At 52.1% G+C, this 21,310-nt stretch overlaps 1 protein-coding gene and 1 long non-coding RNA gene across 2 annotated transcripts in view; both read left to right on the top strand.

Moving 5' to 3' along the window:
* Positions 1 to 3,296: 3,296 nt before the first annotated feature.
* LOC142254806 (uncharacterized) lies at positions 3,297 to 5,242 on the top strand. The gene is made up of 3 exons (XR_012727312.1): positions 3,297 to 3,394; positions 3,475 to 3,663; positions 5,089 to 5,242. It is a non-coding gene; the product is annotated as an uncharacterized LOC142254806 (long non-coding RNA).
* A 114-nt stretch (positions 5,243 to 5,356) lies between these two features.
* TDRD12 (tudor domain containing 12) overlaps positions 5,357 to 21,310 on the top strand; it is a 109,563-nt gene continuing 93,609 nt past the window's right edge. Inside the window, exons 1-5 of the mRNA XM_075326119.1 lie at positions 5,357 to 5,460; positions 10,587 to 10,775; positions 10,858 to 10,986; positions 11,262 to 11,379; positions 12,979 to 13,118. Of these exons, the coding sequence (XP_075182234.1) occupies positions 10,587 to 10,775; positions 10,858 to 10,986; positions 11,262 to 11,379; positions 12,979 to 13,118 (576 nt within the window). The 5' untranslated portion in view covers positions 5,357 to 5,460. The remainder of the gene's footprint in view (positions 5,461 to 10,586; positions 10,776 to 10,857; positions 10,987 to 11,261; positions 11,380 to 12,978; positions 13,119 to 21,310) is intronic.

The raw sequence follows: 21,310 nt of genomic DNA, 5'->3' as shown, positions 1-21,310 counted from the left end.
ATAGTGATGAGACGCCAAATCAGACAGGTGAAGAGGAGCCGCAAACATCAGAAAGTGATGCCAAAGTGGAGTCCGATCCGGCTCAGTTTGTGTGGCCGGCGTGGTCCAATAGAGATCTGCGGCACAGGCTGTCCACGGGTAAGGCTTTACCGTATAAGGCTTTGGGGAAGACCGGCTCTCCTCTTAACTTGCTATCTTGTGCTAGACGTCCTCGTCAGGTGGGGGGTGTAGAGGAGCCTGGCTGACCACACTGCAAATAATGTAACCAGTGTTAAAGGGTGGCGAAAATGTAAACGTGAACTAAACTGAAACCCTCTACATAAATTTTATCATCCGGTCATTAGTTACAAATTCATTTTTTCGTTTCCATCTAGAAATCACCGAGAAATCGTTGTCCAAATTAAGGTAAGATTGTGCCTCCTCGTGTCATAATTCTCTGTTTCTACGTGAGGATGTGCAGCGTCTTCAGGGACTGCATGAAATGGCTTAATGTTCACCAGTACTTTAACTACTGGAAACAATGAATGAAAAGTTTTGACTATTCTGTTGTTTAAGATCAATTGGTGAGAAGAAGCCAGAAATGGAAAAGAAACAAGGCCTGACAAGGTAAGTGCACTCTGCGAAGAAATGTATATGCCCCCCCCCCCCTTCCCTTACACCTCCAGGAGCTTTCCTAACCTCCCATTCTAGATTCATACACAATGCAGTCAAGGGGTAATGTTCTCCTGAAATCAGCAAACCCAGACTCCTCCATCAGATCAAGATGTGCAAGCCATCACTGCACAGAACACGACTCCTCCAGAGTCCAGTGGTGGCGGCTTTACACTGCTCCAGCCGATGCTCGGCATTGTGCTTGGTGATGTACGGCTCGGCATTGTGCTTGGTTGATGTACGGCTCGGCATTGTGCTTGGTGATGTACGGCTCGGCATTGTGCTTGGTGATGTATGGCTCAGCATTGTGCTTGGTGATGTATGGCTCGGCATTGTGCTTGGTGATGTACGGCTCGGCATTGTGCTTGGTGATGTACGGCTTGGCATTGTGCTTGGTGATGTACGGCTCGGCATTGTGCTTGGTGATGTTCGGCTCGGCATTGTGCTTGGTGATGTACGGCTCGGCATTGTGCTTGGTGATGTACGGCTCGGCATTGTGCTTGGTGATGTACGGCTCGGCATTGTGGCATGGGGGCCAGGAGGGTATACCCTGGGGGGGGCGAGGCCGGAGGGTACATATCAGTGGCAATGATGCCAGAGGTTATTCACAGGCACAAAAATTGAGGTGTTTTCTCCATACATAGTATCACCATGTGTCAGGCTTTCATTCGCACCTCCGTGCTGCTGTTCCGTGTCCCACTTGTGGTTCTTCGGCCTCCGGTTGCAGATCACTTCTTGTATTATACCGCACTCGTGTATATCAGGTGACAACCATTCATTGTTCACTTTCCATCACAGACTTCTTCAGTTCTTAAGCCCCACGGCGAGGCAGTCCCCAGAAGAGGAGTCCCAGAATGGTAGGACTATCTGTGCGGTCATATTCATGTCTATACAGCCCGGGGACGCACATCATTTACGGTTAGGGGCTGATTTCCGCACAACGTTGCTTCCCGCTCCTCTTCTCTCCTCTTCTCTCTTCCTTCTCCTCGTTCTCCTTCTTCTTCCTCCTTCTTCTTCCTCCTCTTCTTCCTCCTCCTTCCTCCTCCACCTTCCTCCTCTTCTTCCTCCTCCTTCTTCCTCCTCCTTCTTCCTCCTCCTCTTTCTTCCTCCTCTTCTTCCTCCTCCTCCTCCTTCCTCCTCCTCCTGCTCTCCTCCTCTTCTTCCTCCTCCTCTTCTTCCACCTCCTCCTTCTTCCTCCTCCTCCTTCTCCTCCTCCTCCTCTCCTCCTCCTTCTCTCCTCCTCCTCCTCCTTCTTCCTCCTCCTCCTTCCTCTCCTCCTCCTCCTCCTCCTTCTTCCTCCTCCTCCTCCTTCTCCTCCTCTCCTCCTTCTTCTTCCTCCTCCTTCTTCTTCCTCCTCCTCCTCCTTCTTCTTCCTCCTTCTTCTTCCTCCTCCTTCTTCCTCCTCCTCTCTTCCTCCTCTCTCTCTCTCCTCCTCCTTCTTCCTCCTCCTCTTCTTCCTCCTCTCCTCCTCTCTTCTCCTCCTCCTTCTTCCTCCTCCTCCCCTTCTTCCTCCTCCTCTTCTCCTCCTCCTCCTCCTCCTCCTCTTCCTCCTCCTCCTCCTTCCTTCTTCCTTCCTCCTCCTCCTTCTTCCTCCTCCTCCTCCTTCTTCCTCCTCCTCCTCCTCCTTCTCTCCTCCTCCTTCTCCTCCTCCTTCTTCCTCCTCCTCTCTTCCTCCTCCTTCTTCCTCCTCCTTCTTCCTCCTCTTCTCCTCCTCCTCCTCCTTCTTCCTCCTCCTCCTCCTTCTTCCTCCTCCTCCTCCTTCTTCCTCCTCCTCCTCCTTCTTCCTCCTCCTCCTTCCTCCTCCTCCTCCTCCTCCTCCTCCTCCTCCTCTCCTCCTCTTCCTCCTCCTTCTCCTTGTTCCTCCTCCTTCCTCCTCCTTCTTCTCCTCCTCCTCCTCCTCCTCCTCCTTCCTCTCCTCCTCCTCCTCCTTCTTCCTCCTCCTTCTCCTTGTTCCTCCTCCTTCCTCCTCCTTCTTCCTCCTCCTTCCTCCTCCTCCTTCCTCCTCCTCCTCTCCTTCTCTCCTCCTCTCTCTTCTCTCCTCCTCCTTCTTCCTCCTCCTCCTTCTTCCTCCTCCTCCTTCTTCCTCCTCCTCCTCCTTCCTCCTCCTCCTTGTTCCTCCTCCTTCCTCCTCCTTCTTGTTCCTCCTCCTTCCTCCTCCTCCTTCTTCCTCCTCCTTCTTCCTCCTCCTCTTTCTTCCTCTTCCTCCTTCTTCCTCCTCCTTCTTCCTCCTCCTCCTCCTTCTTCCTCCTCATCCCTCCTCCTCCTTCTTCCTCCTTCTCCTCCTCCTCCTCCTTCTTCCTCCTCCTCCTCCTTCTTCCTCCTCCTCCTCCTTCTTCCTCCTCCTCCTCCTTCTTCCTCCTCCTCCTCCTCCTTCTTCCTCCTCCTCCTCCTCCTCCTTCTTCCTCCTTCTTCCTCCTCCTCCTCCTTCTTCCTCCTTCTTCCTCCTCCTTCTTCCTCCTCCTTCCTCCTCCTCCTTCTTCCTCCTACCTCCTCCTACCTCCTCCTTCTTCTTCTTCCTTTTCATTTTTCCCAATTCATGCTATTTACAAAATAATCATATTCACTATCGCCACAGGTGCAGAAATTGTCATTTATCAGAAATCAGACCTTTCTCCATACTGACAATTTAACTTTCCTGCAGCCTCCAAGATTCACAAATCCCGGGCACGCTGTATTTGTGAGCCAGTCGCTGTCCCCGTGCTCCACCCTGGACGATACGTCGCTCTCTACAGATATTAAAAAGGTATTTGTAATGGTAAAACGCCTGTCTATTGGATGAACCGGGTAATATTAGTGAGAGTTTCCATTCTGCGTCTGTTTCAGCGACTTGCTATGTGCGGCTACAATGGACCGAATCTGACGGAGTCCTACTGCTGGTCCCCAATAGCCGAGGGCTTCGATACCATTGTGATCTGCCCCGATGGATCCAATCCCATATATTATATTCCTCCCCTTCTGACGTATCTAAGCTATGCATCCACGGCCTACAAATTACTGCCCGCTAAACACGGGGTGAGTACATATGGGGTGTTACCGGATTTTTCGGTTTATAAGACACACCTCAAATTTAGAGAAAACAAAACAAAAAGATGGGGTCCGCCTAACAATCTTAAGGGGGGAAGGTGTCAGCGGTGGTGGAGCGGGGTCACAGGACGCAGAGGTGGTGGGTGGAGCGGGGTCACAGGAGGCAGGGGTGGTGGTAGAGTAGGTTGATGCTGGCCAGCGGGTGTCTGAAGTAGGCAACTTCCAGAAACTGTCAGCGGTGCAGGCTTCAAAGAAATGGCACCCGAAGTCGGCGCGTGCATGCATTGAGCTATCGGCTTAGTAACAAGCCAAGATCTCATCTGCGCCCACGCCACCTCCGAGCACCATTTTCCTTAAGTTCTTTGCTAGGAGATCAATGTGGGCTGGAGGCGGCGCATGCGCAGATGAGATCTTGAGCTGAGAGCTCCATTTGTGCACACGCCGACTCCGGGTGCCAATATTTGAAACCTGCACCACCGACATCTTCAGGATGCCCCTGCCTTACCACTCCCAGCACGGCTCCCCCGCAGGCCCCGGCACGTCTTCCCGCAGGCCCCGGCACGTCTTTCCCGCAGGCCCCGCCACGTCTTTCCCGCAGGCCCCGCCACGTCTTTCCCGCAGGCCCCGGCACGTCTCCCCCGCAGGCCCCGGCACGTCTCCCCGCAGCCCCGGCACGTCTCCCCCGCAGGCCCCGGCACGTCTCCCCCGCAGGCCCCGGCACGTCTCCCCCGCAGGCCCCGGCACGTCTCCCCCGCAGGCCCCGGCACGTCTCCCCGCAGGCCCCGGCACGTCTCCCCCGCAGGCCCCGGCACGTCTCCCCCGCAGGCCCGGCACGTCTCGCCCGCAGGCCCCGGCACGTCTCGCCCGCAGGCCCCGGCACGTCTCGCCCGCAGGCCCCGGCACGTCTCGCCCGCAGGCCCGGCACGTCTCGCCCGCAGGCCCCGGCACGTCTCGCCCGCAGGCCCCGGCACGTCTCGCCCGCAGGCCCCGGCACGTCTCGCCCGCAGGCCCCGGCACGTCTCGCCCGCAGGCCCCGGCACGTCTCGCCCGCAGGCCCCGGCACGTCTCGCCCGCAGGCCCCGGCACGTCTCGCCCGCAGGCCCCCGGCACGGCTCGCCCGCAGACCCCGGCACGGCTCGCCCAGCATTTCCCCTACCTCCTGCTACTCCTCTCCATTACCTCCCGGTAAGGTGCATTCAGATTATAAAACGCACCCCTCATTTTCCTACCAAAGTTTTGGGAGGAAAAATGCAAATTATAATCCAGAAAATACCAATTTATTTATTTTTTTTAATTTGCCATTACTATTTCAAGCTGTCTGCACACATAACCCGAGCTATATAACGGACATGGAAGACTCGTAAATGATCAGATTTTCTGAATTATTTTTTGGGGGAAATTCTTTCTCTGTAGCCCCACGCGGTGATCGTCTGCCCCGGTTGGGGTAAAGCTCACTTTGTGTACAAGCAGCTGATGGACTTAAGTAAATACATCCGGCCGCTGAGCCCGTGCTGCTCCTGGTTGGACTTAAAAAAGACGACGTTGAGAGCATTAACTTTAGAAAATCATGTGAGTGTCCTTTTTTTAGGGGGGGGGGAATTTTCAGGGCGTGCACTGCTCCTATCTTTTGGATTAACCTCTTGTTTATGTGGACAGGTGAGATTGTTGTCACCACCCCCGCACAGTTTGCTGCGGTGTTTGGCGCATCATGGACTTCTCCTGCTTCGCCTGTGTCATCTGGTCTTTGATGAAGTGGACGTGCTTTTCTCCAGGGCAGGAGCGGAGGTAAGCGGGGCTCACTGAATAAATAAACCACTGATTTTGATACAGATTGATTAGATAATTTTGCACGGGGCAGTCACGACTCTCCCTCGAAGGAGCGGGAAGGGAGAGGGTCGAATAAATGGATTTCATCACGCCTGAAACTTTATCACCTGGGATGGTCCTGTTCAGAAGCTCCAGTTTTTTGTCCCAATATTGAGCTCCGGATCCTTCGGATAGTTTATAGGTGTGAGAGAACATCTTGTAATAGGGCTCAGCTAACACTGGTGGGCGGGGAAGGTTCACATTTCTGTTCACGCCCCTACTGCTCTTATTGGTGCGTAGTTCGGAGGAGTTATTTCTTTGTTTGAGGTACTATATAAACTGGTCACATGATGTAATAAAGCAGAAACTTTCATTGCACCGCAAAGCGTGTGTGATGTATTGATTATCCCTCCAGTATGCCTTAATAAAATGACAGTCCCATATCATGTGCCAAAAATCCGCCTTAGCCCTCCCACATCTCAGACAGCAGTCACTCCGAAGACCCCCCATATTGCTAAGTTTTACAGGAGTAATATAGCTCTGATGGATAATGTACTATTGGATGAATTTGTTATTAATAGCCGGTATGAGATTCAGCAACATCATCCCAGACTATATCATCCAGCTCTGGAATTCTCCGCTTCCATTTGTCTATGACAGGTGTTGAGGATGAGACTCAAGCGGTCTCTCTGGATCTGACTGCTGTTCCAAATTATATTGTCGTGTGTGCACAGCGAGAAAGAATAACAATTAGTTGAATCAATTATGACTCTCTCTCTCTCACGACTGACTAGCCGACAGACTGATCTTTATTCTTAGACAAAGCCCTTATAGGACCAAGAAGTAAAAGGGTGTAAACAAAAGTTTAGTCCAATCAAATATCGTTGGTCGGGGCTCAAGACGTATAGAAATTAGCATAATCTCTTCTGCATTGGTCAGTCCAAGCTTTAGGAATTTCTCCTTTGTTCATCATCTTGGGTGTAGACAGGATGTGGCAGCCATCTTCATGTTACATATATACTGGTATATACTGTGTTAAGGAAAATCACTAAATATACAGTATACATATATACGTGTTTGTAAGAAACCAAAGCATTCATAAATATGTGTGTTAGTTTACATCTACTAAACTATATACCTGAGTCTATGAAATGGCTGAATTAAGTATTTTTAGTTACTTAATTCTTATCCTCAACACAGGTAGTGGGTTATTTTGTGCCTTGGCATGAATGAGAGAGGAGTACAACCTAGAGATTTACCCTCCGGGGACCTGACCATTCTGATAATTGGGAAAATGAGAATTTAAGATCTCTTCCGGGGAACTGACATTGGAACGCATGTCTAATCTGGGAGTCTGGCAAGTCAAATGTGGACTGCAACTATGCAAAGGAGCGAAACGTGCGGTTGGGAACCAGAGAGCCCACCGAGGTTATTCCCTTAATTTGCCATTCTCTAAAGCAGGGGTGGGAACCTCCGGCCCGCGGGCCGTATGCGGCCCGCAATGACCTTTTCTGTGGCCCCCAGGGCACTGGGGCAGATTCCCGGTGGTTGTGGTGCTCGGGCAGCTGCTCATCTTGTCTATTGCCGGCAGACAGCACTGGGGGTGGGACTTCCTCCCTCTGGCTCCTACATGCTCCCTGTGAGATTGCAGCTAGAATCAGAGTGATGGGGGAGGGGCCTGCACGGGATATAGAAGGCTGTATAGTGCCGTGCGTTCTACCTCTCACACTCCCATTCTGTGCTCGGCTGTTCATGGCTAGCAGGTCTTTTCTTGGAGAGAAAAGACGAGAATGAAGCCAGCCCTTGAGCTGAGCTGCTGCATCCATCACTTGTGCTGCACCTGATCTTACAGGGCAACTAAGCAGCAGGTACTTATATCTGCGCTAAGTGTGTTTATATCTAATATATACCACCATATATCAAATGTATTTGTGACTTAAGTGTCCAGCGTCTGTTGTGTATACGACATGTGCGTGTGCTGTGTATACAGCGTGTGTGCTGTGTGTGTGCTGTGTATACAGCGTGTGTGCTGTGTGTGTGCTGTGTATACAGCGTGTGTGCTGTGTGTGTGCTGTGTATACGGCGTGTGTGCTGTGTATACGGCGTGTGTGCTGTGTATACGGCGTGTGTGCTGTGTATGTGCTGTGTATACGGCGTGTGTGCTGTGTATGTGCTGTGTATACGGCGTGTGTGCTGTGTGTGTGCTGTGTATACAGCGTGTGTGCTGTGTGTGTGCTGTGTATACAGCGTGTGTGCTGTGTGTGTGCTGTGTATACAGCGTGTGTGTGCTGTGTATACAGCGTGTGTGTGCTGTGTATACAGCGTGTGTGCTGTGTGTGTGCTGTGTATACAGCGTGTGTGCTGTGTGTGTGCTGTGTATACAGCGTGTGTGCTGTGTGTGTGCTGTGTATACAGCATGTGTGCTGTGTGTGTGCTGTGTATACGGCGTGTGTGCTGTGTGTGTGCTGTGTATACGGCGTGTGTGCTGTGTGTGTGCTGTGTATACGGCGTGTGTGCTGTGTGTGTGCTGTGTATACGGCGTGTGTGCTGTGTGTGTGCTGTGTATACGGCGTGTGTGCTGTGTCTGTGCTGTGTATACGGCGTGTGTGCTGTGTATGTGCTGTGTATACGGCGTGTGTGCTGTGTATGTGCTGTGTATACGGCGTGTGTGCTGTGTGTGTGCTGTGTATACGGCGTGTGTGCTGTGTGTGTGCTGTGTATACGGCGTGTGTGCTGTGTGTGTGCTGTGTATACGGCGTGTGTGCTGTGTATGTGCTGTGTATACGGCGTGTGTGCTGTGTATGTGCTGTGTATACGGCGTGTGTGCTGTGTATGTGCTGTGTATACGACGTGTGTGCTGTGTATGTGCTGTGTATACGGCGTGTGTGCTGTGTATGTGCTGTGTATACGGCGTGTGTGTGCTGTGTATACGGCGTGTGTGCTGTGTGTATGCTGTGTATACGGCGTGTGTGCTGTGTGTGTGCTGTGTATGTGCTGTGTATACGGCGTGTGTGCTGTGTGTGTGCTGTGTATACGGCGTGTGTGCTGTGTGTGTGCTGTGTATACGGCGTGTGTGCTGTGTATGTGCTGTGTATACGGCGTGTGTGCTGTGTATGTGCTGTGTATACGGCGTGTGTGCTGTGTATGTGCTGTGTATACGGCGTGTGTGCTGTGTATGTGCTGTGTATACGGCGTGTGTGCTGTGTATGTGCTGTGTATACGGCGTGTGTGCTGTGTATGTGCTGTGTATACGGCGTGTGTGCTGTGTATGTGCTGTGTATACGGCGTGTGTGCTGTGTATGTGCTGTGTATACGGCGTGTGTGCTGTGTATGTGCTGTGTATACGGCGTGTGTGCTGTGTATGTGCTGTGTATACGGCGTGTGTGCTGTGTATGTGCTGTGTATACAGCGTGTGTGCTGTGTGTGTGCTGTGTATACAGCGTGTGTGCTGTGTATGTGCTGTGTATACGGCGTGTGTGCTGTGTGTGTGCTGTGTATACGGCGTGTGTGCTGTGTATGTGCTGTGTATACGGCGTGTGTGCTGTGTGTGTGCTGTGTATACGGCGTGTGTGCTGTGTATACGGCGTGTGTGCTGTGTATACGGCGTGTGTGCTGTGTATGTGCTGTGTATACGGCGTGTGTGCTGTGTATGTGCTGTGTATACGGCGTGTGTGCTGTGTATGTGCTGTGTATACGGCGTGTGTGCTGTGTATGTGCTGTGTATACGGCGTGTGTGCTGTGTATGTGCTGTGTATACGGCGTGTGTGCTGTGTGTGTGTTGTGTATACGGCGTGTGTGCTGTGTGTGTGCTGTGTATACGGCGTGTGTGTGTGCTGTGTTTGGCACTTAATAAAGTTTCATATTGTAAGGTTTATTGGTATATCTAATTCCTGGTGTGCACATGTTTACATGCAGAACTTTTTGGCTTGTTGAGTGCTGTGTATGGCTTGTGTGTGCGGTATACGGCATGTGAGTGCTGTGTGCAGTATACAGTATCTCCTGTGCATGTGTACTATATATATGGCCAGTGTGTGTCATGGGTAGTGTACAATATGACAACTGTGTCAAGGCTGTGTGCAGTATACGGGCAGTGTGTCAGAGCGGTGTGTGTATGTACAGTGTCTCCTGTGTAATATATATGATTTACCAATCTGCGCTTCAAACAAAGACAAACCTGGAAAAGCAGTTGAGACGCAAACATCACAGCGCACCAAAGAGAATCAGCTCTAGCCGCCACAGTAGGGGTATAGGGGTGAGTTAATTAATTGTTTGACCAATTATAGCCGTGTCATTTTCAAGTTGATGATTTTGTGCGGCCCCCGAAGGTTGGTAGAATTTTCCAAATGGCCCCCGGCAGTAAAAAGGTTCCCCACCCCTGCTCTAAAGTCATGGAGTCCTAGAAAATGGGGAAGATCCATATTGTGCCATAATGGGGCCTCGAGAGGAATATCAATATAGCCAAACACATTTTTAGCCTCCTTCCATACTTTAATACCCAGTTGATATATCAGGAGTAGCTTGTGAGAAAAGACATACTTGGGGTCGACCAGTAAGTCCCAGAGGAGGTCCAGACCCGCATATTCTGCTAATTAAGATTCTGAAGGATCAAGCGCCCCAGACTGCATCCACGTGCCCAAATACTTCAACTGACCGGCTAAATAATACAAATACATATCGGGAAGTGCCATACCTCCCAATTATTTAGGTCTCTGTAACTTAGCCAGCTGAAGCTTAGATCTAAACGATCTCCCCCGAAATAAAAGAAATCAACACGTAAAATAAATCTTATTAATTTGGAGTTCAAGACTTATAGAAGGGAGTGTGTTTCGCTCACAGAATTTGGTGCCGAAACCCGGGACACTGCAATACTCGATCCGGATCTCGATTGAGTATCGATCTTTTAGAAACAGTAATGCCAAAAGCTGCAGCATATCGGTGGATGTCGGGCACTCCCACCCATTAGCTGGGAACACATACGGTAGTAATTGGCACAACCCATACACTGTGATTGAGTACTAGGTGTCTTTATTGATGATCTATAAGGACAAGTCTTTAATATCCAAGTCCAGGAAAACTTTTAATTGCTGAATTATTTCTGTTTCCAGATGTCAGAAATACTTCAGATCTACCAGAAGATCGTGTCCGTAGAGAACAGAGAGGGCACCCCCCAACAAATTGTGGCCGTTGGAAGCAAATGGACCCACGACATGCGACTTTTGACGCAATACCAGTCAACACCGCGCGTCGTGATCACCAGGATGGAGCAGGCGGCCGTCGTCGCCAACGTGCAGCAGGTATCCATGTTCTGCCACAGTCTGAAGGCTACCACACTCCCTGTTTTGGTTTCAGCTCAATAACCTCCCTCTTTTTGCTCAGATCATTCACCTCTGCCTGGACTGTGATAAGATGTCCGTATTGCTCCAGTGCTTAGATTATACACCGGTCGATGCCCAAAAGCTGATCATATACACCAAAAATGATGTTGAGGCGGAGTTGGTGCACAAGGTAGGTGCAGATTTGTTGTGCTGTATTGCTGATCCGCTGAGCTCTGGTTCATACGGTTATGGCTCCAAATATCGTATGTATTCCAAAATTGGTTCAATAGATGTATGTTTTCTATGGTGCCACTCAACTCCTCCAGCAACGCTTAAGGAAGCAGTAGGATTGGAAGGATTAAAATGGTCATCATAGACCTGACATTGTTATAAAACTCGATGTTCAGTCCAGATCTTGGGGCATGTATCTTTCCTATAATCCATTTCTTATTTATCTCTTCCTAGGCCGTTAAGACGGCTTCTGTGTACAGTTTATTGCTGCATAACAGTCTGGTGCACACTTTTAGCCATGTCCTGGAGCAGTGGAAGAAGGCGAGCAGTCGCCGCACAGTAATGGTCTTGGGTAAGCAGCCATAAGATAAATGCACGTGACTATGGACTTCCATCAAAGGTCCCTAGAAATGGGACTTTGGACTGCCATATAATATAACTATAAGTGTAACGCTCACCGCCGGTGATGGTACTGCGGCGAGCTGAAGTGGACCCACTGGACCACAGGAGAACCAATGAGCCTACTCTTATGTGGGGTAGAAGACCGGAACTGTGGCAGCTGACCCCCAGGACCCCTAAGCCTACTCTTATGTGGGGTAGAGGATCGGGACTGTGGCAGCAGAGCCCCAGGACAGGGGTGGACACGGGAGCAGACAGGACCGAGTCTTAAGTGCAGTAAGGGATCACCAGGGTGGCTCAAGACAGGCAGGACTGACTGGAAGCAGGTACAGGACTGGAACTAGGTGCCAACAGGGCAGGAGGGGCTGGTAGCAGGTACAAGACTGGAACCAGATGCCAACAGGGCAGGACGAGCTTGTAACAGTTACAGGGAGGTATAAGACTAGAACCGGATGCCAACAGGGCAGGATAGGCTGGGACCAGATACAGGAGAATTAGGACTGAAACCAGGTGTCATCAGAGCAGGACGGGCTGGGACAAGGTACAGGGAGGGACAAGACTGGAACCAGGTGTCATCAGAGCAGGACAAGCTGGTAGCAGGTACAGGGAGGGACAAGACTGGAACCAGGTGCCAATAGGGCAGGACGGGCTGAGACCAGGTACAGGAGGAACAGGGCTGGAACCAGATAAGGACAGGACATGTACAAGTGGGACAGGATGGGGTGGACAGGGTGACCTGACAACTAACTAGGCAGAACTCAACTGACTAAACTTTGGTTGTTGAACAGGCACCTCCCCTAGTGGTAGCGTACCTTAAATAACCAGTGCCTCCTTAGGAGTGGCGCACTGACCCTTTAAGAGAGGGGCAATGGCATGCGCACACTCCCTAGGAGCACTCCCGGAGGGCCTGTAACGTGTGCACAAATTCCGGGAGGCGGAAGGAGGAGGCACCCACGGGGAGGAGCACAGGGGCGCCGGGCAGCATAGAGGGAGCCGGCCGTGGTGGTGAGTGACAGCACGTCCCTGCATGGTGGGGGGAGAGTAAGGAGTGCAGTGGCGCGGCGCTACAGTAAGGTCCCTACAAATGCCCGATGCCAATCTGTCTAAACAGTCTGCCACTTACCCAAGGAGCTTGCGAAACACTTGTTCATCTGGTGAAAAGATGAAGTGTTCATACATGGGAGAGACCTGTCTGCCACCTGGAGCGGCGGTGCGGGGAGCAACCGGGCAGGTGTCAGCGCTGAAACAGTCCTGTTCTGCCTTATGGTCCCCGACCTGATTTTCAAACTGTTTTCTCTGAAACCTCAATGCAATCGTGCCCCCAGGATCTAATTCACGCTGTATACGGGGGCCGCGTTCTGTATAAGGGGGCACTGAGGGGGGCTATGAATGAAAGGGGTCTCACACTCACTATAGGAAAATATTTCTGTGGGTGCATATAAAGGACTCGGTGAGCACTTAGCAAAAAATAAAAATTGTTGCAGTATTTGTTGGGAGTTTTGCAGAGATCTGAAGGGTGTAATGAGAGATTGGGGTCTCGTCTCTGTTGCAGTGGTCACAGACGACTTCGCTCCCCTCCTGGAGATCACAGACGCTACCTGCATCATTCACTACAGCTTTCCTGAAAATGTCGCAGTGTTAAGTCTGCGCCTGTTCTCTCTGCTGGATTATATTCAGTGCAGAATTGATAAGGTAAGTGCAAATTAGGCGTCGGACCCTCTGTTACTGTCTCCTTTGTTTATAGTATGGTAGGGGACCTCACCATTGTTGGTAGTCGAGGTCCGAAAAGCATCGTCACTTCTTAGCAAGATCATTGTGTGCACGGATCTAGAGAACTTTGTAAGAAATGATAACTGTGAATTTCTATTTTACTGGAGTTTTGTATTAAAAGGAAGATTTTTGTGTACTCACCGTAAAATCTTTCTCTCTGAGCCTTCATTGGGGGACACAGGACCATGTACTGTGTCCCCCAATAAGGCGAGAGAGAAAGTGGGATCTGGACTGTAGGATATTGTATCTGGCGAGGTCCCTCTAACAAGTAAGATAAAGCCGCCACATATTTACAAGTTGCACAACTTTCCGGCTGTATACTTATTAGTACCAGGCTCGGCCATTGTACCTGTACAGGCAGTACAGGAATAAGAAGATTTTGGGTACTCCTCTAACCTTATGCCAAAAAAACAGCAGCCATGGGTTCTTCCAAGCAGCTGCCTAGCACTCTGAAAATGGTGGAGGCCCACAAAGCAGGAGAAGGCAATAAGACGATAGCAAACAGTTTTCAAGTCGCTCTTTTCTCAGTTGGAAATGTAATTAAGAAAAGAAGATTTCTTCGGCGCTCCATTGGGAGACCCAGACGATTGGGTGTATAGCTACTGCCTCCGGAGGCCACACAAAGCATTACACTAAAAAGTGTAAGGCCCCTCCCCTTCTGGCTATACACCCCCAGTGGGATCACTGGCTCACCAGTTTTCTGCTTTGTGCGAAGGAGGTCAGACATCCACGCATAGCTCCACTGTTTAGTCAGCAGTAGCTGCTGACTATATCGGATGGAAGAAAAGAGGGCCCATATAGGGCCCCCAGCATGCTCCCTTCTCACCCCGCTTGTGGTTTGTAAGGTTGAGGTACCTATTGCTGGTACGGCGGCTGGAGCCCACATGCTGTTTTCCTTCCACATCCCCCTGAGGGGCTCTGAGGAAGTGGGATCTTACCGGCCCCAAAGCCCTGAGGCCGGGCTCCATCCACAGACCCATTGAACCTGCTGGATACGGAGCTGGGTACCGTTCAGGGACATGGCCCTGCACCATTCAGGTACTCTGTGTCCCCGTACACACAGGCACAGCACACTCCAGACTTGCTGGGTGTGCTAGTGCGCCGGGGACAGTAAAGGGTTACAGTCACTGCAGCCTAGCTGAGTGACTTTATGTATGGGGATCTACCGCGCCGGACGCTCCGGGAGCGGCGGCGCGGCTGGGACTTGTAGTGCGCCGGGGACTTAGCGCCGACCGCGCTTTTACGGCGGCGGCGCTTATAAATCCAGTCCCCGGCTTTTGCGGCCTAGCTCCGCTTCGTTCCCGCCCCCACCCTGTCAATCAGGGTAGGGGAGAGACGCTGTACAATCAGCAGCGCCGAGGGCTGGAGCCTTATTTACATGCTCCAGCCCTCTCACTGGACACTGTGGGACGCCGGTTTCCCGCTCTGACTTGGGGGCACGCCCACGGCCCGCCCCTACTCACACGAGCTGGAGAGGACGCCGGCAGCCATTCCTGCAGTCCGAGCTGAGAGATCGGACTCTGGGCAACCAGGCACAGGACTAGGGCGACCACACACCCGCTTATAGGCGGGCGGTAAGCGGCACCTGAAGTGCTGAACACTAAATACCGCAGTTGTCCATTTGTATTTTTATGCTTACACTGCATAGGTCGCTATTTTTGGCTATATGCCCTCTTAGATGGCGACACATCAGCAGCAGGAAAGCAGGGGTGCTAAGGCACAGGCTTTCTATGCTGCTTGTATTGCATGTACTGAAGTGTTCATGTGTATTTATGCTTGTATGCTATACACTGCACTGTACGGTCGCTAGTCTGTGCTATTTTCGCCTAGAATGACTAGGCTACAGCAGCAGAAAAGCAGGGGTGCTGAGGCACAGGTTTTTTCTATGCTGCTTGTATTGCAGGGGTTGCAGTGTTCATTTGTACTTATGCTTGTATGCTATACATTGCACTGTATGGTCGATATTCTGGGCTATATTCCCCTAGATGGCTAGTCTACAGCAGCAGAAAAGCAGGGGTGCCAAGGCACAGGCTTTCTATGCTGCTTGTATTGCATGTGCTGCAGTGTTCATTTGTACTTTATGCTTGTATGTTATACATTGCATTGTACGGTCGCCATTCTTGGCTCTATGTCCTAGATGGCTAGTCGGCAGCAGCATATAAGCAACACAGGCTTTCGATGCTGTTTTCTTTTTCGCTCCTAATTGGGAGACCCAGACAGTGGGTGTATAGCTACTGCCTCTGGAGGCCGCACAAAGAACTACACTTAAAAGTGTAAGGCCCCTCCCCTTCTGGCTATACACCCTCCCGTAGGAGTACGGATTCCTCAGTTTTAGCTTTGTGCGCAAGGAGGTCAGACACGCACGCATAGCTCCATTGTTTTTAGTCAGCAGCAGCTGCTGACTATGTCGGATGGAAGAAAAGAGGACACATACAGTGTCCCCAGCATGCTCCCTTCTCACCCCACTTATGTCGGAGGTGTTTGTAAGGTTGAGGTACCCATTGCGGGTACGGCGGCAGGAGCCCACATGCTGATTCCTTCCCCATCCCTTTTTACAGGGCTCTGGGTGAAGTGGGATTTACCGGTCTCCAGGCACTGAGACCGGGCTCCATCTACAGCCCCTGGAGAAGATGCTGGATGGAGCGGAGTACGTCAGGGACATGGCCCTGCTTCCTTAAGGTACTCTGTGTCCCCGTGCATTTGGCGCTCACACCGCAGCATGCTGGGTGTTGTAGTGCGCCGGGGGACGTCAGCGCTGCGGCGCCTGTGCCATGGCCTCATTCAGCTTAGCTGAAGCAGGCACACTTATGGGATCGGCCGCGCCGGCCGCTGGGGCTGCGGCACGGCTGGCACTTGTAGTGCGCCGGGGACTTCAGCGCGGCCTGCGCTTTTACGGCGGCCGCGCTGATAACTACAGTCCCCGGCTTTTTGCGGCCTGTTTCCGTTCGTTCCCGCCCCCGGACCTGCCAGTCAGGAGAGGGGCGGGACGCTGCCCACGTCTAGGACTCGGTCGCGCCGGCCGCTGGAATAGCGGCGCGGCTGGCACTTGTAGTGCGCCGGGGACTTCAGCGCGGCCCGCGCTTTTACGGCGGCCGCGCTGATAACTCGAGTCCCCGGCTTTTGCGGCCTGCTTTCGTTCGTTCCCGCCCCCAGACCTGCCAGTCAGGAGAGGGGCGGGACGCTGGCCAGTGCATCAGCGCTGAGGGCTGGAGTCGTTTTTACATACTCCAGCCCTCACAGTCAGCACAGAGGGGACACTGTTCCCGCACTTTTGTTTGGGAACTCCCACGGACCGCCCCTCTCCACACAAGCCGGCAGCCATTCTTGCCAGACACGCTGCGCTGCAGAGGGGAGCCGGGGAGACCCAGACAAGGCATTCTGCAGCCTCTTACCCGCTGTTCAGCGGGCGGTAAGCAGCCCTCAGGGCTCACCCCCTCTTGTGCTCGTAGTATTCTTAGTATTTTGTTGCTACAAATACTTTGTACTGCATAGCGCTGGTCGCCCTTTTGGCTATAGACTCTCTCACATGCAGAGAGCCAGCAGCATGTCGCCCGTAAAACGCAAGGGTGCCAAAGCACAGACATTATATGCTTCCTGCACCGCATGTGGGACTTTTCTACCGGCAGGCTCCACGGACCCCCATTGTGTGCAGTGCTCGGCCCCTGCGGCGCTTGCACAGTCGGGACCTCTGCTGGACGTGTCCCAGGGTGTACCACCTGTGAATGCTGTCCAGGTGACAGGAACTGAGTTTGCAGCTTTTGCTGACAGAATGTCTCTCACTATGTCACAAATTCTTGACACATTGCGAGCTAGGCCTGTACTTCAGACCACGGACACTGTGCAATCATTGCCCCCTGGTCCCCCTCAGCTCCTAGCTCCGGGACGGGCATCTACACCTCAGGGTGAAGACTCTGACTCGGACGATGGTTCCGGGCAGCCTAAGCGGGCTCGTTATGACGGGCCTTCACATTCATCTCAATGGTCTGGATCCCAGCGGGATGAATCTATGGGTGATGAGGCGGACGTAACTGATCAGGATTCTGATCTTGGGACCGCTCTCAATCTAGATACACCAGATGGTGACGCCATAGTTAATGATCTTATATTTAACATCAATAAGATGTTGAATATTTCCCCACCAGCTCCTCCTGTAGAGGAGTCAGCTTCGCAGCACGAGAGAATCCATTTCAGATACCCTAAGCGTACATTAAGCACTTTTCTGGACCACGCTGACTTCAGAGACGCAATCCAGAAACCCCACGCTTATCCTGAAAGGCGTTTTCCTAAACGACTTAAAGATACACGCTACCCTTTTCCCTCTGAAGTGGTCAAGGGTTGGACCCAGTGTCCAAAAGTGGATCCTCCAATTTCCAGGCTTGCAGCTAGATCCTTGGTTGCTGTTGAAGATGGAGCGGCACTTAAAGATGCCACTGACAGGCAGATGGAGCTCTGGCTGAAATCCATCTATGAAGCGATTGGAGCGTCATTAGCGCCTTCTTTTGCGGCCGTATGGGCACTCCAAGCTATCACGGCCGGGCTTGCGCGAGTCGACTCAGTCACACGTGCATTTGCCCCGCAGGTAGCACCATTGACCTCGCAAATGGCGGCATTCGCGTCGTACGCGATTAATGCTGTTCTGGACGCTACAAGCCGCACGGCAGTGGCGTCAGCCAACTCAGTTGTTTTGCGTAGGGCTCTGTGGTTGAGACATTGGAAAGCAGATTCTCATTCCAAGAAGTGCTTAACCAATTTGCCTTTTTCTCGTGACCGATTGTTTGGAGAGCGTTTGGATGAAATCATCAAACACTCCAAGGGTAAGGACTCTTCCTTACCGCAACACAGACAAAACAAGCCCCAACAGAGGAGGGGTCAGTCTGGTTATCGGTCCTTTCGAGGACAGGGCAGGTCCCAATTCGCCTCGTCAAAAAAGACTCAAAAGGACCAGAGACGTTCAAATCCTTGGAGGTCTCAGTCACGCCCAAAAAGACCAGCCGGAGGAACCGTTGCCAAAACGACGTCCTCCTGACTTGCGGTCTCCGATACCCACGCCCGCGGTCGGTGGGAGGCTGTCCCACTTTGGCGACATTTGGCTAGCAAGCGTCAAAGACCGTTGGGTGAGAGATATTCTATCTCACGGGTACAGGATAGAGTTCAGTTCTCGTCCGCCAACTCGTTTCTTCCGAACTTCTCCACCACCAGACCGAGCCGATGCTCTGTGGCAGGCGGTGGCCGCTCTAAAGGCGGAAGGAGTGGTGACCTCCGTCCCTCTTCAGGAACAGGGTCACGGTTTTTACTCCAATCTGTTTGTGGTCCCAAAAAAGGACGGATCGTATCGTCCCGTCCTGGATCTAAAGTTGCTCAACAGACACGTAAAAGTCAGGAGGTTCCGGATGGAATCCCTACGCTCCGTCATAGCCTCAATGTCTCAGGGAGATTTTCTAGCATCAATAGACATCAAAGATGCGTATCTCCACGTGCCGATTGCACCAGAGCATCAGCGTTTCCTACGTTTCGTCATACACGACGAGCACCTACAGTTCGTAGCGTTACCCTTCGGTCTGGCAACAGCCCCCCGGGTCTTCACCAAAGTCATGGCAGCAGTAGTAGCTGTTCTGCACTCGCAGGGTCACTCGGTCATCCCGTATCTAGACGACCTGCTTATAAAGGCATCCTCTCAAGAAGCATGCCAACACAGTCTGGAGGTGGCGCTAGACACTCTCCAGACTTTCGGGTGGATTATCAACTTTCCAAAGTCTCATCTAATCCCGACCCAATCTCTGACTTATCTTGGCATGGAGTTTCATACTCTATCAGCGATAGTGAGGCTTCCACTGGACAAGCAGTGCTCGCTACGGACTGGAGTGCAATCTCTCCTTCAGAGCCAGTCGCACTCACTGAGGCGCCTCATGCATTTCCTAGGAAAGATGGTAGCAGCAATGGAGGCAGTCCCGTTCGCGCAGTTTCATCTGCGCCCTCTCCAATGGGACATTCTGCGCCAATGGGATGGGAGATCGACGTCCCTCGACAGGACGGTCTCCCTCTCTCAGACTGCCAAGGACTCTCTACTTTGGTGGCTTCTCCCCAACTCATTGTCACAGGGAAAGTCGTTCCTTCCCCCGTCCTGGGCAGTGGTCACGACAGATGCGAGCCTATCAGGGTGGGGAGCGGTGTTTCTCCACCACAGGGCTCAGGGGACGTGGACTCAGGAAGAGTCCACCTTGCAGATCAATGTTCTGGAAATCAGAGCAATCTATCTTGCTCTGCGAGCCTTCCAACAATGGCTGGAAGGCAAGCAGATTCGGATTCAGTCGGACAACTCCACAGCGGTGGCGTACATCAACCACCAAGGGGGAACACGCAGTCGCCAAGCTTTTCAAGAAGTCCAGCGGATTTTGACGTGGGTGGAAAGCAGAGCGTCCACCATATCTGCAGTTCACATCCCAGGCGTGGAAAACTGGGAAGCGGACTTTCTCAGTCGCCAGGGCATGGACGCAGGAGAATGGTCCCTTCACCCGGACGTGTTTCAACAGATCTGTTGCCGCTGGGGGTCGCCGGACGTCGATCTGATGGCGTCACGGCACAACAACAAAGTCCCAGTTTTCATGGCACGGTCTCACGATCACCGAGCGCTGGCGGCAGACGCATTGGTTCAGGATTGGTCGCAATTCCGACTCCCCTATGTGTTCCCACCTCTAGCATTGTTACCCAGAGTTCTCCGGAAAATCAAGTCCGACTGCCAACGAGCCATACTCGTCGCTCCAAATTGGCCAAGAAGGTCGTGGTACCCGGATCTGTGGCATCTCACGGTAGGCCAGCCGTGGGCACTACCAGACCGTCCAGATCTGCTGTCTCAAGGGCCGTTTTTCCATCAGAATTCTGCGGCCCTGAACCTGACTGTGTGGCCATTGAGTCCTGGATCCTAGCGGCCTCAGGTTTATCTCAGGGAGTTGTTGCCACAATGAGACAGGCTAGAAAACCATCCTCAGCTAAGATCTATCACAGAACGTGGAAGATATTCTTAGCGTGGTGTTTGGCTCAAGGGTTTTCTCCCTGGCCATTTGCATTGCCAATTTTTCTTTCCTTCCTGCAGTCTGGGTTGGAAAAAGGTTTGTCCCTTAGCTCGCTTAAGGGTCAAGTCTCCGCGTTATCCGTATTCTTTCAGAAGCGCTTGGCACAGCTTTCTAAAGTACGCACGTTTCTCCAAGGAGTTTGTCATATCGTTCCTCCTTACAGACGGCCATTGGAACCCTGGGATCTGAACAAGGTTCTCCTTGCTCTTCAAAAGCCGCCTTTCGAGCCCTTGAAAGAGGTTCCCCTTTCTCGGCTTTCACAAAAGGTAGTTTTTCTTGTAGCGGTCACATCTCTTCGAAGAGTGTCCGAGCTGGCGGCGTTATCTTGCAAATCTCCCTTCCTGGTGTTTCACCAAGACAAGGTAGTACTGCGTCCAATTCCAGAGTTTTCTCCCAAGGTGGTTTCTTCCTTTCATCTCAATCAGGATATCACTTTGCCATCTTTGTGTCCGCATCCAGTTCACCAATTTGAAAAGGGTTTACATCTGTTGGACCTGGTGAGAGCACTCAGGATTTACATTTCTCGCACGGCGCCTCTACGCCGTTCGGATGCGCTCTTTGTCCTAGTCGCTGGTCAGCATAAGGGATCGCAAGCTTCCAAATCCACCCTGGCGCGGTGGATCAAGGAACCAATTCTTCACACATACCGTTCTGCTGGGCTTCAGATTCCATCTGGACTGAAGGCCCATTCTACCAGAGCCGTTGGTGCGTCCTGGGCGTTGAGGCATCAGGCTACGGCTCAGCAAGTGTGCCAGGCGGCTACCTGGTCGAGTCTGCACACGTTTACCAAACACTATCAAGTGCATACCTACGCTTCGGCAGACGCCAGCCTAGGTAGACGGGTCCTCCAGGCGGCGGTGGCCCACCTGTAGGAAGAGGCTGTATGACAGCCCGTTCATGTGGTATCTTTTTACCCACCCAGGGACTGCTTTTGGACGTCCCACTGTCTGGGTCTCCCAATTAGGAGCGAAAAAGAAGAAGGGAATTTTGTTTACTTACCGTAAATTCCTTTTCTTCTAGCTCCAATTGGGAGACCCAGCACCC

This window comes from Anomaloglossus baeobatrachus, chromosome 10 (assembly GCF_048569485.1).
Source record: "Anomaloglossus baeobatrachus isolate aAnoBae1 chromosome 10, aAnoBae1.hap1, whole genome shotgun sequence".
Classification (NCBI taxonomy): Eukaryota; Metazoa; Chordata; class Amphibia; order Anura; family Aromobatidae; genus Anomaloglossus; species Anomaloglossus baeobatrachus.
This window is presented reverse-complemented; position numbering and strand designations above follow the sequence as displayed.